At 50.6% G+C, this 16,792-nt stretch overlaps 2 protein-coding genes across 2 annotated transcripts in view; one reads left to right on the top strand and one right to left on the bottom strand.

The window, feature by feature from the left end:
• The window catches only part of HCRTR1 (hypocretin receptor 1), a 19,194-nt gene extending 12,801 nt beyond the window's left edge, over positions 1–6,393 (top strand). Inside the window, exon 7 of the mRNA XM_070595988.1 lies at positions 6,238–6,393. Coding sequence (XP_070452089.1) covers positions 6,238–6,248 — 11 coding nt within the window. The 3' untranslated portion in view covers positions 6,249–6,393. The remainder of the gene's footprint in view (positions 1–6,237) is intronic.
• PEF1 (penta-EF-hand domain containing 1) overlaps positions 1–16,792 on the bottom strand; it is a 17,909-nt gene extending 1,117 nt beyond the window's left edge. The window contains exons 1-4 of the mRNA XM_008538562.2: positions 16,427–16,792; positions 6,593–6,908; positions 2,176–2,331; positions 1,545–1,688 (exon numbers count right to left, since the gene is read on the bottom strand). Coding sequence (XP_008536784.1) covers positions 1,545–1,688; positions 2,176–2,331; positions 6,593–6,908; positions 16,427–16,450 — 640 coding nt within the window. The 5' untranslated portion in view covers positions 16,451–16,792. The remainder of the gene's footprint in view (positions 1–1,544; positions 1,689–2,175; positions 2,332–6,592; positions 6,909–16,426) is intronic.

The following is a 16,792-nucleotide window of genomic DNA, read 5'->3' as shown; positions in this document are numbered from 1 at the left end:
GCAGAAAGAGGAAAGGAGTCCTGAGGGTCTGTCCGAGATGGCAGGAGCACAATACGGCCTCTGTCTGGATGCTCCTCTCGGCTGGTAGGTCCCCATCCCTCTTTCTCCACATCTCCATTAAACCCCGTTCAACCAGGGGCCCATGGGGTCCCAGAACACCAGCCTATCTGTGCTCATCCCTGACTCGTGTGCACTACACAAGGAAGTCTGAGACCCCTAGGACCACCTTGTCCAGGGCACACATCAGAGGTGGCCCGGCATAGAGGTTACGAGGGCCTGCTCTGGAGTCAAGACAGCCCCTCAGCAAGTTGCTTACCCTTGCTAATCCTCTGTCATCACCTCTAAAATGGGGATAATACCTACCTTGGAGCTTCTAGTAAGGATTAAAGGAAGTGATCATGTAAAGCACCTGGGACGCTGCCCAGCACATAAGCACTCAGTAAGTGTCATTTATTAAAAATAATAAAATCATCATCTCCCCAGGCAAGGCTGCTAGGCAGCTCCAAAGTCACAGCCTACATGTTGCTCTGCCTGTCCCTCTAGCTGGGATGCCTCCTCCCTTCCTCTCTGCATAATCTACCAGCTCAGGCTAAAATCCCAGCTCCCCTTTTGCTATGTGGCCCTTGGGCAAGCTACCTATACTTAGCCTGTTTTCTCATCTGTAAAAAGGCAATAATAAGAGACTCTTCATTTAAGGGTGAGGAATAAACAGTACCTACACACGGGGAGAATGAACGAATAACATATTCAACAAACATTCGTTTTGTTGTGATTGTATCACCCTTCCCAATCTCCACGACAGCACCCGACAAGAAAGCAGGGTGATCAGTACAGGTCATCTCCTTTCTGGTCTACCAGGGTACAGATACCATGAGCTCACCCCCACCCACAGAGCCCCTCGGTCTGATGGGAATCCATGGCCAGGGCAAGGGGCTGGGTTCTCTGGGGAGCCCTTTCTCCCCTCTAAGTGGCAAAGCTCCTCGTCAGGATCTCATAACCCCACGAACCACCCATCCCCTAGAGTCAGAATCGGAAGCAGACCTGGAGCTGTGGCTTCGGGTCATCTCACACAACTGCAACTTTCAGAGTAGTCTGCAGCCCAGAGTTGGGAAGAAAACTGCCTTCTAACAGAGCTAGCAACAGAAATCATCTTTTTGAGCCCCTACACAGGGGCATGCTAGAAACTAGAGAAAAAAGCGCCACAAAAGTCACACATACTGGTCTCGATGAGCACTGGGTTGCTGCGTCTCCATCCCCAAGGATCCCTGCCAGCTGGGCCTGTCTCACCAGAAACTGCCAGGAGTCCCATCAGCAGGGAGTCCAGCCCTGAGCCTGATCCCAGGTGTTTCCTTGCTCTGGATCTTGGCTCAACGCCCTAGCCCGGTCATGGAAGGGGTGGGGAGTGGGCCTGTGCTGAGGACAGCATTTTGTAATGCAGCTGGACGTTTGGTAGTCAGAGACTAGAGAAAGCCCCTTGTTCTGTCTCAGGGAGTAAAGAGAAAAGTCTAGCTCTGCCTGTGCACGGGCCCTAGCCCCGCCCTCACCTTGCTGCAACTCTGTGTAGCTGATGGAGCCCGAGCGGTCCCGGTCATACTGCTGGAAGAGGTTCTTCCACTGCTGGATGAACTTCCACAGGGCCGAGAACCCGTAGACATCGATGCGGCCTGACTTGGTCTTGTCAAACATGTCTTGGTGGGGAGGGAAAGGAGGGAAGGAAAGTTTCAAGACCGAGGGCCAAGGATCCTTGGGTACCACTGAGGCAGCCCCTACTGGAGGAGACTCCAGAGAACCAAAGGCCTGAGGCCTAGATGCCTGTCCCTAAGACGCACCCTCATCAAGTGTTACACCAGCCCCACCCTGGCCACCCTAAGCCCCACCCCTTCCTTCCAGAACTGCATTTTCTCTGCAGGCTTGGCAGCTGACACCCTCCCTGCCCTCTCCTACAGGGCAGGGAGTCTCATTCTGCAGAACAGGAAATGAGTTAGCCTGTGATGCAGCGGGGTCTAGAACTTGAGAAAAGATCTAAGGGAAAGAGCTCTCAGTCTAGCGGATCTCACCTTGAACCCAGTTTCCTGGCCAAAAGATCTCTCCTCAGAAGGGTTGACCACCCACCTACTATCAGGTATCAGGTCCCACTGGCCCAGCTCGAGCCCAGGGGGAAGGGCAGGGACTCACTGATCATCATGAGGCATGTCTCATCATTGAACGAGGACCAGTTGGAGTTGACCAGGGCCTGCTTCAGCTCCTTGATGGAGATGTAGCCACTGCGATCAGAGTCCACTGACTGGAACCAGGAGTAAGCCTCGGGATCCACATTGGGAGGGGCGCCACCTGCAGGAAGGGGCACAAACCAGGGGAGTCAGACACAGGTCTCAAGGCCAATCCACAGAAATGCTGGGAAGGGCCAGCCTCAGTGCCACCCTGGCTACAGGTTTTTCTTACCCACCAAACCCCACAAATCCACCTACCCCCATCTTCCATCAGGCCAACATTCTTACTCTGATGGAAGAGGACCTTTGGTGTCAACTCACGAGTATCTGCGTTTGATGTCTACTCTGTGAATCTGTCCCGCTATAGCGTTCTGGTCACATCTCTATTTGACTTTAAGTTTTTAAGGAACAAGGACTTGTCTAGCTAATGAAGAATTCTCTGAAAAGAGAGATTATCTCTTCCCCACAGACTGGGGACCCAAAAATGTTTGCTGAGCACCTAACACACACAGCCCAGAGACCAGTATTCCGAGTCACAGGAGCAGGCAGCTCTCTGGGGTGGGAACTAGGTCTGGTCCATCTCTGATTTCCCTGGCCCATATTCTATCAGGAGCTGCCAGAGTGTGGGTGGCCATGGAGCTCTACCTCTCTTCCTTCCCCATCACCTCCCATGCACCTCCCCATCTCCAAACCTCCCTGGAGACATCTGTGACGCCTCCTCATCCCACACCTCCAAAGAGCTGTCCAGTTCTGGCAGTTCCACACACAGGCATCTCCTCCTCCCTATTCCTACTGCACCTGTCCTGGCTCAGACGCCTCTCACCTGGATTGTTGTAACAAACCAAAAAGCCTAACCAAATCATCCTCACAGCTATTCTCCTCCACTCTTCACTTGTTACTGAGCAATCTTTCTAAAATTCAACTCTCTTCTCATCCATTTTCCCCCAACTCAACTCAAAACTCTTCAAAGGTTCCCCATTGACCACAAAATAAAGTCCAGCATCCTTAAAACAGCATTCCGGGTCCCCCCACGATGTGGTACGCCCATCTCCCTCTCACTCTCTTCCATGCTGTACCTCGACACCTCTGTCCCCGCCCAGATGAAATATTGCCCTGCTCTCACCCACACCCACGCAGAGCCTCCACTCACCCCCTTCCCTCTGCTTCGGACCCCTTCTCCCTCATCCCTTTGCATCCATTTCCTGTCCACCCTTCAAAACCCGAATAAAATGCTGTTCCTGCCTCAAAGCCTTCCCTGTTCTTCCGCCCCAAGACAGGCCTCCCTCCCCTCTCCTCCGTACTCCTCTCTCGCAGTCCTGATCACTCCGCTGTGATCCTTCTCCCCTTCCAGGTTAGACTTGGAGTAACATGCAGGCAGGATCCCAGACTAACCCACCGCTGAATACCCAGAGCCTAGCACAGAGCTGGACACAGAAAGGGAAGGTGCTCAATTCATGCTAGAGTTGAGCTCACGGTTCAAGTCCCAGCTCCCCCATTTTGCAGCCATAGTTACCGAAGTTTTCTGATTTGGTTTTCTTATCTTTAAATTGAGGACATAATAGTATCTACTTCATTATTGTAAGGATACAATTAATATATGAAAACCCTTAAATTAGCACCTGTGCAATCTGCGTACTATCTGATTATTAGCATTGTTGTTGTGTTTCAAATAGCTCTGTGTGTCTGTCTGGAGTATGTAAGTAGCTTTAAGTATGTATGTAAATCAGGATCATTCATGCGGAAAGACACGCAGGGTAAGCTGGGGGGTAGAGGTAAAGGCTGGGAGATGAAAGTGGAGAAGCACAGAAGATTGTCTGTCTTAGGAAAAGCCAGAGTTACACAGTATTGTAAACCTTCTGAGTTAACTGGCCACAAAAAGGGCCCCTTCACACAAGGCAGTATCAGACAGCCACGGGCAGCTGTGGAGCATAGAAACCACCATCCCGTCCCAAAGCTGAGGCCACAGGAAAAAGGTCTGCTGCACTGACGGGCTAGTCTGACCTCCTTAGATGCGAAATCGAGGCAGGCCCCACTACCTTCCTAAAACAGCAGCTGTGCCATGGGGGAGCGCGGGCCACAGTGTCTCTAATACATGTGGTCTGTGCAGTTTGCATAGAAGAGTTCAGGCTCTGGAATCAAAGAGCAGAATTCGGATTCAAATCTCGGCTCTGATCCTTACTAGCTTGTGTGACTTTAGGCAAATTAATTCTCTGAGTCCTGATTTGCCCATTTCTAAAATGGACCCACTTCCCAGGGCTGTGTGATGATTAAGTGAGATGATAGCAAAATGTTTTAGCCAAGGGCCTGGAATGTGTGCAGTCACATTTTCACAGAGGAAGGGATATTTAAACTGGCTCTGAAAGGATGATAAGGAGTTGAGATGGGGGAAGAAAAAGCACATGGCAAAGACACAGAGTGTGTTCAGAGCACTCCAAGGGGTCTTGGGTTGATGGGGGAGGGGCGGGGGGATGGCAGCTGAGGAGGCTGGAAAGGCCCTCTGGGTCTCGAGTGCCTTTGGGATCTTTCCTTGAGCAGCACGGCACCTTTAAGGGTCAAACCTGCCTTGCAGAGTGCTGGTGCTCAAAGTTGAGATCCTGGATTCAGTGGGGCTGAGGTGCCACCTCCAGGGGACTCCGATGCAGGTGACATGGGGATCATGCTTTAAGAAGCACTGCCCCAGGGGGTCACCAGATGCACTGGAGGAGGCAATGGTGGCCACACGAGGGGAAGCTGCAGAGGGTGAGCAGCTGAGAGTCTGAGGCACATCGCTCCTCTCCTCTCCAGCCCCAGAGATTACCTCTGGCCCCAGGCCCTGGAGGGATAAGCCTCATAGCCAGCGGCTCCCTTCCCTGCAGTGACCTCATGCAGGCTCAGAGACAAGATTTTTAAAATATGAGGAAACTCACCATGAGGCTGCTGAGCTGAAAGCAAACACCCGGCAGCTCTGGGCTCTGACAAGATAAATGCCACTGCTCACAGTGTTTAGAACCCCCAAGGTTTGAGCATCTCTGTCAGGGCCACCTGCCTGGGCATGTATGCTAAGATGCTGCAGCTTCCCAGCAGTGCCCTTCTATGCAGGCGCTTCAGGCGCACAGGAGTGGTTCCAGGCTGCCTTGCTGCTGGCTTGGTCTTCTGGGAACAAGCATTCTGAGCAGAGGCTAACTGAATGAGTTTGGGAGGAAGTAGGGGGCTGGGCACTCACCTTCCCTGACCCTCTACGACAGCTCAGCAATCTTCTTGAGGCCAAAGCCCCTACCCAGGATTTTCTGCCTCCACTGAGTCTCCAAGCCCCGGGTCCCTCCCCCATCTTGTCCAGTACCTCACCTTTAGCATCTCTGCTCTTTATCCTTCCCCTATGGGACCATCCCATCATTCTCCTGTCCACCTCAGCATCTTTCAGTGGTAAGGCCCTTGGCACATCTGTCATCACATTAAATGCTGAATACCTCTTTGCTGAGAATGCTCCAGAACGAGTCCTTTCACAGAATATTGTTTATTAATCCCTTCCCATGTGCCAGACACTGTGCCCAGTGTTCCCCTGCACCTTCTCACTTAATCCATATCAACAACCATGTGAGGTAGTGACACTGCCCTCATTTTGACACTGCCAGATGTGGACACTGGGGCTTAAGGAGGTGAAGTAATCTGGTAAGGTCAATAAGTGATTGCAAAAAGCCCAAGCTTTCACCAACTACACTATCTTGCCTTTCTACATATAGCAGTCAGTCTCCCTTCTGCAGGATGGGGTTTCTCCGCATGGCAGACTGTATTATTATCTCCAATTATTTGCTAATTCTGCCCCCCTTCCCTGTTAGAGCGCTGTACAACCTCACCACTGCCTGGTGGCTGGCAGAGCACCTCCATGGGACAAGTATTATTCCTATCCTATAAATATCGGGTTTGATCAGATGAGGATTAGCCAACAGAATGTGAGTGGAAGACAGATAAAGTACTTCAAAGCAGAAGCTTTAAGAGCATTGTGCATTCCTGTTAGCTCTCCTGACCTTTTTCTCTGCCACAAGAACAGCATATCCCTAACAGAGGCTGCTCCTTCAGCCTGAATCCTGGAAAGAAAAGACTCGTGGAGCAGAACCTCAGTCACCAAAGCCACAGCTGCCATCACATAAGCAAGAGGAAATACGTGTGAGCAAGCAATAGAAATAAATGTTTGTTGCTGCAAGCCAAAGAGATTTTGGAGTTGTTGTTACCACAGCAAAGCTAACTAACAGACTTCTCATTCTGCTGATGCAAGCTGAAGCTGGAAGCAAGATGCTAAGGCACCAAAGACCAGGCTGCCTGAACATCCACCAGAAGGGTCAGGATGGGCCCTGGGTAACTCAGAACAGGGTCAGAGGCACCTGGAGTCCAAGATCTCTGCTTACCTGGAGGAGGGCCCTGTCCATAAGGCCCGGGATGCTGGGCACCATAGGAATTTGGAGGTGGCTGACCATAGGGGGCCCCTGGGGCTGCACCACCATATGGTCCTCCTGGAGTTCCAGGGGGGAGGCCCCCAGGGTTGGGGTGTCCATAGGGCCCTCCACCAGCTGGTGGTCCATAAGGCCCTCCAGGGGCAGGACCTCCTCCATAACCACCACCAGGGGGTACCCCACTGCCATACTGCCCTCCACCATGGGGGGATCCAGGGTAGTAACTCCCCGGAGGGGCTCCGGGCGCTTGTCCTCCAGCTCCTGGGCAGCCCTGCAAGAAAAGCAAGACATCAGTCAGAATGATAAGGCCAGAAACTAGCCACAGTACGGCACTTTACAGTTATAATACACTGCCACTGCCACTCTTCCAACTGATCCTATAGGCAGAGCTGGAATTATGATCCCATTGCTCAGATGGGGAACCTGAGGCTTCTAGAGAAGATACAACTTACCCAAAATCGCACCACCAGTAACCTGCAGAGTCAGGGCTGGAATCCTGCCCTCCTGGCTCACCTTCCCTGCACACCAAGGGGCTCCACGAGGTCTGGGATCATGTTTGGTTTGCCACTTTATCCCCAGCCCCCAGTGCGGAATGGATGCTCAGTAAATATTTACTGTATAAATGAGTAGGCAAATGAATCAAACCATTCCACATTCTCCCCCTGTGCTACCTCATCTCTATTTGTGGAATTCACGTGCAAACGTGACCTCCACCACACAGCCCTGACCCTCTTCAATCACAAACAATACTTCCAGAGCATGGAGTCATCCAGAGCATGCTTTTCTTAGCGCACTCGAGCTCGTGATACAAAAACACTTTCCCCATCCTCACTCATGGCTCTGTGAGATGGGCAGGGGAGAATCAACTCCTAAGGCAATATAGTACAAAGGCTAAAGTCAAAAAGACCAGTTCAAGTTCACGTTCTGCCACTTACTAACTGGACTAATGACTTACGCTCTCTAAGCCACAATATCCTTTGCTCTAAAATGGGAATGAAAAATAATAGTGCCTACGTCCCAGGTTGGTTTGTGAATGAAATGAGACCAGCCACATGAAGTGCTTTGACACAGGCCCTGGCACAGAGAGGTTAAGCACTCACTACACATTAAAATGATTAGTAACAGCACCTTCTACGGAGGAGGAAACTCGAGTCCAGAAAAATCACACACAGGCTGCATGCAGGGGCTGGCCCCAGAATCCAGGTCTCCCGGCTGCTAAGCCCAATTTGTACACTAGGGCATACACAGGAGCATTGCCTCTCTTGTCCAGGTCCCCACGCCACGAGCCAGGTGTCCCCAAGGCTCAGAGTGCTCGGCTGCATCTCCCTAAGCGGCCAGCAAAAGGCCTGGCAGAGCGCAGCCCGAGCAATACGCAGACAGGCTGAGGTAAGGGCACGGAGAGCCGCTGGGCCCAGCTCTGAGGACGGGACCAGCTAGACATGTTCGGGTCAGCCCGTGAGGCACAGCAGCCCGCGGCCTAGGCACCGAAAGCCTGGCCTTTCTCTTTTTACCGTGTTTGACAGCTTCTGGAACAGCTACCCTCAAGGCTCTCCCAAATTCACACTTCATCTAAAGGGGGTGTGCTTGCTCCAGGAGGCGAGGCTTCTGGGGGGAGGGCAGGAAGCAGGCCCTCCACCTTCCCCATTCACCATCCTCCGCCCTGGAAGCTGCCTAGCCAGCGGGAGGACTCCTTCACAGATAATGAAGTCACAGCCAAATCTCACCGCAAAACTCTGCTCTCACCAGCTGAGTTCACGACCGGGGACCAGGGGCTTAATCTCTCGAAGCATATTTCTTCACAAATAGAATATAATAGTCGCTTCTTCACTGAATGGTTTTGCAGATTACAAGAAATAAATGCAGCAGAATTTCATTAGTTTAATTTTTAGCTAAAGAATCTTTTGATAAGATAAAATTTTTAACATTGATAAAAGAGGGGCCGGCCCAGCGGTGCAATGGTTAAGTGCACACGTTCCTCTTCGGCAGCCCGGGGTTCGCTGGTTCGGATCCCGGGTGCAGACATGGCATCGCTTGGCAAGCCATGCTGTGGTAGCCGCCCCACATATAAAGTAGAGAAAGATGGGCATGAATGTTAGCTCAGGACCAGTCTTCCTCAGCAAAAAGAGGAGGATTGGCAGCAGACGTTAGCTCAGGGCTAATCTTCCTCAAAAAAAAAAAAAAAACCTGATAAAAGAAAGTCACTCTAGCTGAGGGAAGGTGGGGGTTCCTGAGCCCCGACCATGTGCCACTCCCCACCCCCACCCCCCCGCCCCCCCCAGATTCTGAGAGAGCTCTGCAGAACTCTCATAGTGACTCAAAGGCAGTTTGAGAATCATTAATATAAGAAAATAAGTTCTTATAACAGTGCCTGGCATAAAGCAAACGATCAATAAATCATAGCTGCTATTGTTATATTAATTATCAGCAAAGCCCCGGGCCAGGTAAACAGGAGGGTTGGGGGCAGGCATATAAAGGAGAGTAAACCCTTCTGAAGGAGCTCACAGTCAATAGGAGAGGCACAGACACACTGTCTGTAACATCTAACAAAACAGCATAAGGAAATAGGCATTTAAAAAGGACATGTATCACAGGACCATGAAGGAGAGAGCGTGAAATCGGGGAGCGTTTCCACGAGAAAGCAGCATTTCCACTGGAATTTAAAGAATAAAAGATTCCCAAGGGAGCTGGAGAGGCGTGATGGCAGAGGTGTGCAGGAGGCCGGTCACCGAACCTAACCCTTCAGGTTACAAATGGGAAAACCAAGGCCGGGAGAGGGAAGGGACTTGCTCAATGACACTGTGAGCTGGAGGCGGAGGCAGACCTAGACCACCGCCCCCCGAACCCAGTGACCACCACAGCCTCCTGCTCCAGTGCTCTTTCTGTAGGCAATAGGGCACAGGAGCCCAGCGGAGGCCAGGAAAGGGGTAGGGACTCCGCAGAGGCTGGGCACACCCATGAACAGGGTGGACATCGAGCCAGGAAGTGGCCGCTCCACAATAAGCCCTGTGAGCCATAAACTGAGCCTGGCCTATGGCACCTGAGGCACGGCCCTTCCTCCGGGGAACGCCCTCAGCCAACAAAGCAGGTGCTGCCAGGCAGGTCTTCCGACCTGTGCTATCTCATTCCAGGGCTCTGGTGCAGCCTGGCAGCAACTAAACTCTTTCCTCTCCGCCCTGCATTAAAGCCCTCACGTGTACGGCTTACAAAGCACTTTCACATGCACAGAAACACTGCTGGCAGAGTCCTGCTGACAATCCTCTAACAGAAAAAAGGAAGACGTTAGTAGGCTTATTTTCAGATGAAGACACTGAGGTGCACAACTGTTAAAAGACTCCATTCAGCAAGCGTTTACAGAGCGAAAACATTGTGCTGGGCTCAGTGTGAGGCCTGGGGGCACAAAACTAAACAGGGCCTGTGCTTGAGGAGCCCACAGATAATCTGATCAGTGCCATCAGAAAAATCTACTTAAATGCTATCAAAGAGGCATAGGCAGAGGAATCTGTTGGCTGTTGAATGATAAATGAGCAATTAAATGAACAAAGGCATGAAGTGGGTCAAGGAAGGCTTCCTGGAAGAGGCAGAAGTAATACTGGAGCTGGCACTGAAGGATGCACAGGCATTCTCCAAAAGGAAGGCAAAGAAGGACATTCCAGACAGGAGGGAGAAGAAAGACAAAGGCGGAGATCTATAAGTGAACACGGGATGGTCAGGGAACAGGCTAAAAAGCAGGGGGCGGAGGCAAGAACACAGTGTGAACTCAGAAAGGCAGGCTCTTTACACATCCCCTGTCCACATGCCTCTCCTGATGCATTTCAGCTAGCCGGCGAGTACAAGTGTCTCAAAGTAGTTTCTGTCTATGGTCTTCTCTGCGGAACAGTGAGCTCCCCAAGGGCAGACACTGGGCCTCCTGCATCACGGTACCCCAGGGTCCAGCACAGTGCCTGGCGCCTGCGTGCTGCCATAAATATTTGAACAAATGAATGCCACTCCAAAGCGTCTGGGCTTTATGCTGGAGGAAAGAGAGCGCCACAGAAGGGTTTCCAATAGGGGAAGAACGTGATCAGGGCCTTATGTGGAGAATGAACCCGCGGTGGGGTGGAGGATGAGCTGGCGAGGCGGGCGGCAGCCCAGGTGCAGGGCAGGCAGGGCTTGAAGGAGACAGCAGACTCGGAGATGGAGAGAACAGGATGAATTCTGACACTATTTCAGAGAGAGACTAGACATGACTTGGCAACTAATTAGGTAAGGGAAGAGATGGAGGGGAGAGTGAGGAAAGGCAAGTGTTTAGAATGACTCAGGTTTCTAGCTTGCACGAGAGGAAGGTAGCAGAGCCATCAACTGAGGCAGAATCCAGGCTGCGGAAGATGGTTCTCTGGGTCACCGGGTTGTTAGTAAAGGTCCGAACCAGAAAAGAAAACCAGAGTCCCTGACTCCATGTTCTTTTATACTACTCCACGCTGCCAACTCTTTTGAGAGTTTTCCCAAGTGCATTTCATGCAGACAAACATAAGATTGTGAAAGAAAAAAAGACAGGAAGAGTTAAGTAACCATGGTTTCCAAAGCATCACAGAAAACTATCCCTAGGTCTCTACTGATTGCAAATAAACTACATTTGGTATATTGGGTTGGGGGAGGGAGCAATTAACACTTTACTGAAGCTGTGCTAGATGCTTCCAGTTCAGCTCACTCTCACCGATCCTCAGTCCTGTGAAGTGAGTGTTATTATCCCCACTGTACAGAGGAGAAAATTAAGGTGCAGAGAATTTAATAATGTGCCTGTGATGATGCAGCTAGAATGGGTGAGTTAGGATTCAAAACACGGTCTGCATGACTCCACTCCACTCCCCTCCCCTCTGCTGTGTGTTCACTCAGTAAATGAGTGAGCAGCTCCCACGTGCTGGTGCCAGGGACTGTCCTAAGTACATCCGTCAAATATGATGGATTTCTACGGTGGACGGGGGTGAAGGGTGAAGGGTTGGGATTGGATGATCTTTCAGAGGCTTCACGCCCAGAAATCAGGGAGACTCAGAAGAATCTTATTCTTTTTTCCCCAGCACCTAGACCCAATTGAGAGCTGCAGTATTGCAGGAGACCCCAAAGACCCTCTAGGCAACCGCTCAGTCGACGATGGAATCTCTGTAGCCCTATCTGGAATCTGTTTGCATTCCTGCAAGTGGTGGGGAGCTCACACCCTCCCAAATAACCCACTCAGCAAGTCCCATATTTTCTTTTGGCTCTGAGGGCTCATTCTTCCACTGCTAAGACCCTTGTGAAGCTCAGAGGTGTCAAAAGTTGGTCCATGCTGAGTCCTGATGGGGAAGAGAGCAGGCTGCATTGCAAAGACAAGCCTGTGCTCCAGAACTACCCCTCCAGTGCCCGCTGCAGCAGGCTAGAGACCATTCCAAGGGTCTAAACCATCACAAGAAGACAGAGGAGTGGCTTGGGCATTCACCAGCAGAGGCTCCTAAAATATTTAAAGGCTGGAAACCTGCAGCCAATAAACAGTGAGCCAAGAACTGTCCCAAGACTTCAATTACCACCTCTGTGCTGACACTCCAAAATCTCTCTCTCCAGCTTTCTCTCTCCTGAGCTGCAGACCCACATATCCAACAACTTCCTGACCTTCCCTCCAAATATATCCTCCCTCTGTGTTCCTATCTCGGTGAATGGGAAACCCTAGTGGCCTCCTGGGAACCTCCTCTTTCCTCCCCTCTGTCACCTCAATTAGGCACCAAGATTTCTCAATTCTACTTCCCAAATGCTTCTCAAGTCCATTTTCACCAGCTCACTGTTCTCTCTAACTGACATTACTTCAATAGCTTTGAGACTGGTCTCCCTGCCTCCAGGATCTCCCACTTCCACCCATTCCCACAGTGCCCCACGGTAAGGGCTCCAAAGCACAAACAGGAGAAAGCTCTTCAGCGGCGCCCTCATTACTCTTAGGATGAAGTCCACACTCCTCAAAAAGGCATATAAGGCCCTATCTGCTCCTTGCTTACCTTTCTGGTCTCATTTCTTACCCTCTCCCCCTCTTCACTACAACTAGAATGATCTCCTTAAATTCCTCCAAAATACTGGGCTCTCTTGCTTCCTGGCCTTTGAACATGCTATTCCCTCTACTGGAATACCATTCCTTTCTTCACCCAGCTAACTTCTATTAGAGATTCAGTTTTTGGCTTAATTATCACCTCCTTTAAGAATGTCCTGGGGCTGGCGCCGACCCTGTGGCCAAGTGGTTAAGTTCGCACTCCACTGCAGCAGCCTACAGTTTCGCCGGTTCAGATCCTGGGCGCGGACATGGCACCGCTCATCAGGCCATGCTGAGGCGGCATCCCACATGCCACAACTAGTAGGACCTGCAGCTAGGATATACAACTATGTATGGGGGTAGATTTGGGGAGATAAAGCAGAAAAAAAAAAACAGATTGGCAACAATTGTTAGCTCAGGTGCCAATCTTTAAAAAAAAAATCATTAAAAATAACAATTAAAAAACAAAAAGAATGCCCTGGGGCTGACCCCATGGCTTAGTGGTTAAGTTTGGGGCACTCTGCTTTGGTGGCCAGAGTTCGGTTCCCAGGTGCAGACCTACGCCACTTGGCAGGGGGCCATGCTGTGGTGGCAACGCACATACAAAATAGAGAGATGCAGATCTTAGCTCATGGCAAATCTTCCTCAGGAAAGAAAAAATATCCTTTCTCCCTGAGACTCAGGTATCCCTCTTGTGCTGTCCTAGTACCTTACACTTACTCTCATTTAATACTTATCACACTGATTCTACATTTTATACATATATATCACTCTTCCACTTGGAGTATTTATCATATGCCAAAACAGCATATCAAGCACTTCATATGGATTATCTCATTTAATCTTTACAGTAACTCTCGAGGTAAGTACCCATTTTAAAGAAGGGGAAACCAAGCATCTGACTTTTGTAAGAAATTTCTGCAAGGAAATGGCAGAGCAGGGATTTAAAGCCAAATCTCTCTGGCCTCAAAGACCATGCTCTTAACCACTGAAACCATCAGGCTGGCTCCCCTACAGGACCAAAGGGTACTTAAGTTTCACTGCTCCAACTCCCAGTCCATGCTTGAGGACCCTGGGGCTGGGGCAGCGGAAAATTACAGGAATCTTGACTCCCAGCAATAGGCTGGAATCCTCCATGGATATGTACCGAGTGGAGGGGAGGCAGCACTGACAAGCCTTTGGATGCTTTGAAAAAAATCATCTCCTGTGTGGGCCCGGTGGCATAGTGATTAAGTTCGCGCACTCTGCTTTGGCGTCCCAGGGTTCACCGGTTCAGATCCTGGGGGTGGACCTACGTACCGCTCACCAAGCCATGCTCTGGCAGCATCCCATGTGAAAAATAGAGGAAGACTGACACAGATATTAGCTCAGCAACAATCTTCCTCAAGCAAAAAGAGAAAGATTGGCAAGAGATGTTAGCTCAGGGCCAATCTGCCTCACACACACACACACACACACAAATCAGTTCCTTTCTTGGAAAACCATAGACCAGGAGCTGGACAGGCAGACAGGACATAATAGGGGGAAAAGAAGCATTTCTTCTTCTATTCCAGACACGTGCTCCTTTTCAATATTTCACTGAGCATAAGCCCAGGCAGCATGGCATGATAACAGTAATCGCAGCAGCACTGTGCACTGGCACACACTATGTATTAGTAATGTGCCAAGCTCCCCATAGAATTTATCATATTTCATCCTCATTTCAGTCCTATGAAGTACTATTCCTCCCTTTTTACAAGTGAGGAAACTGAGGCTCAGAGCCTTTACATGCATCCAAGGGCATGTAACTATTAAGTCGTAGAATTAAGATTCTAGCCCAGTTGTGTCTAACCTGGGAGTTCAGGCTCTTAATTTCTATGTCACTGCTTCTCGGATGCATACAAATTACCTCCAAAAGCTGATTAAAATATAGATGCCTGGCCATTCCCGGGTGCAGAACACATCTGAGGTGGAACCCAAAAGCATGCTTTTCTAACAAGCTGCTAAGTGATTCTGATGCAGACCATCTACTGAGAAACAATGCACTAGGGCAATATTTCCCCAAACAGGGTTCCTCAGGAATACCAGTGTTACTGAAAAACGACCACTTAAAAAAAGGGGGGGGGGGAATTCCATGGTTAAGTAAGTTTAAGAAATACGGCATATTCAATCCCTCCTTGGCAGATTTACAATGTATATTTACAAAGCAAGAATTCTGAGACAGCCAATGGCGAACAAACTTAGCTTTTTCTAACAGAGCATTTCCCAAATTTACTTAACCACAAAATCTTCCTCTATTAGTGATAACCTATTAACAGCTCACAAGACGCAGCAAATGGAAGGGAGCTTGGGAAATACTGCTAGGTTATACTTCCTCCTAACTCTAGCCTAGGCCGGCCTCTCTCTTCTCTACCTCTGCTAAGCATGCAATGAAAGGATTTCTAAGTTCTAGCCCTGGCCTCACCCGCTCACTTGCTATATGCCACCTTGGGCAAGCCACTTAACTTCTCTGGGCTCGTTCCTCAGCTATAAATTGGGGGTTATAATCCCAGGAAGCATGCCTCAGGGCCTTGGTGATTGAGATAACAGAATTCCATATCGTGTACAAAAACTGTACAGGGCTGCATTCCCTCAGAAGGCTCTTGCCACACCTTTTGGCATGTGACTGTACTCAATCGAGTGCTTTGTAATGTCCCATATGAAGTTGTCTTCCAATTTTTCCTGCATGGGTTTTATCTCCTAAATTAGCATGATCTTGGGCAACTCAGGAGCCCTCTCTGGGCTTCAGTCTCCTCCTTTTACAACGAAGTGACTATTCTGAGGGCCCTCCCAGCAATGATCTTCTAGGCATCTGGTAAAAATCAAAATACCAAGAGGGAACACCTGTTACACTCTCAGTAGTACCAAATACTTTACAAGCATCACTTCCTTATTCTTCATAACAGCCCTCAAGGTAGACCCTATTATTTGGCCCTATTTTACAGAGGAAGCTTCAGCTCAGAAAGGCAAAATCCGTTGCTCAAGGGCTCAAAACTATTTCGGTGATGGAGCCAAGGTGTGAACCTTCCTCTGACTCCAAACTGCACTTAACCCCTCCATCGTTCTGTCATCCCACAAAGGCTTCTGGCCACAGAATCACCTTGCTGCGGTGTTCTTGGCTGGATCAAGATGGGTTGGCAAGCGGGGAAAATGCATTGGCTGACAGCTCCGGGATCTGCTGCCTAACTGCTTGGTAACTTCAGCTAAGTTCCGTGTCTTCTCTGGGTTTCATTTTTCCTATGTGTGAAATAAGGTGTTGGACTAAGCCAGTAGTCAAACAAGCGCACTTGTGGAGCCTGCTAAGCCACAGATTATCTCCTGATTATCCGGATGCAGTACGTCTGGGGTGTATTTTTATCCGACGCCCCAAATGATACCGACGGAACTAGCGGCCTAAACGCTCTATTCGCGTTTATGACCCTGCTCAGGGTCCCCGCGGGAGCCCTGGGAAGGTGTGGGGCCAGGCCGAGCCCAGCCAGGGTATATGGGGTCCAAGGCCCCCAAATCCTCGCGCGCGCCACGTCAAAGGGGGCGCGACACGACCTCCCAGACGTGCAGTCCTGCGTGACGTGAGACAGGCGCGACCGACCACCCCTTTTCCCTTTTGCTCCACGCGACACCTCGCGGAAGCCAGCCTCAGCGTGGGAATGGCGCGGAGAAAGCGAGGGCAAACTCAAATGCCGGTCCTCAGCCTGAACTTGGCGAGGCCCCTACCTGGATTCGCCCGCCCCTCACGCACTCACCTGCCCATACGGATAGCTCGCCATGGCGACTCTGACGTCACACGTCGACGAGGGGCGGGGCTTCCTGGTCTCAAACCCGCCCTTCGTCTGGGCCTGGGGGCGGGACCGCTTCTGATTGGAGGTCCCTGGCTATCAATCCTGGGCGCATGTGTGGACGGAAGTGACGGTGTACGGGGGCGGGCAGGTGACTCCAGAGAAGCTCGAGGAGCTTCTTTAAGCTGGATTGGTTGGCAGTTTGTTGTGATGGCGCGGATGTTCGTGCTGCTACTGCTCTAGAGTAGGCGCCCAGGCTGGTCAGGCCCGGGTATTTAGTGGGAAGGTTGGGTGGGGTGTTGCAGCAGTGGCCATGTTATAACCTGGCAAATG

The sequence above is a fragment of the Equus przewalskii genome, chromosome 2, assembly GCF_037783145.1.
Source record: "Equus przewalskii isolate Varuska chromosome 2, EquPr2, whole genome shotgun sequence".
NCBI lineage: Eukaryota > Metazoa > Chordata > Mammalia > Perissodactyla > Equidae > Equus > Equus przewalskii.
The sequence above is the reverse complement of the archived record's forward strand: the minus strand, read 5'-3'. Positions and strand labels throughout refer to the sequence as shown.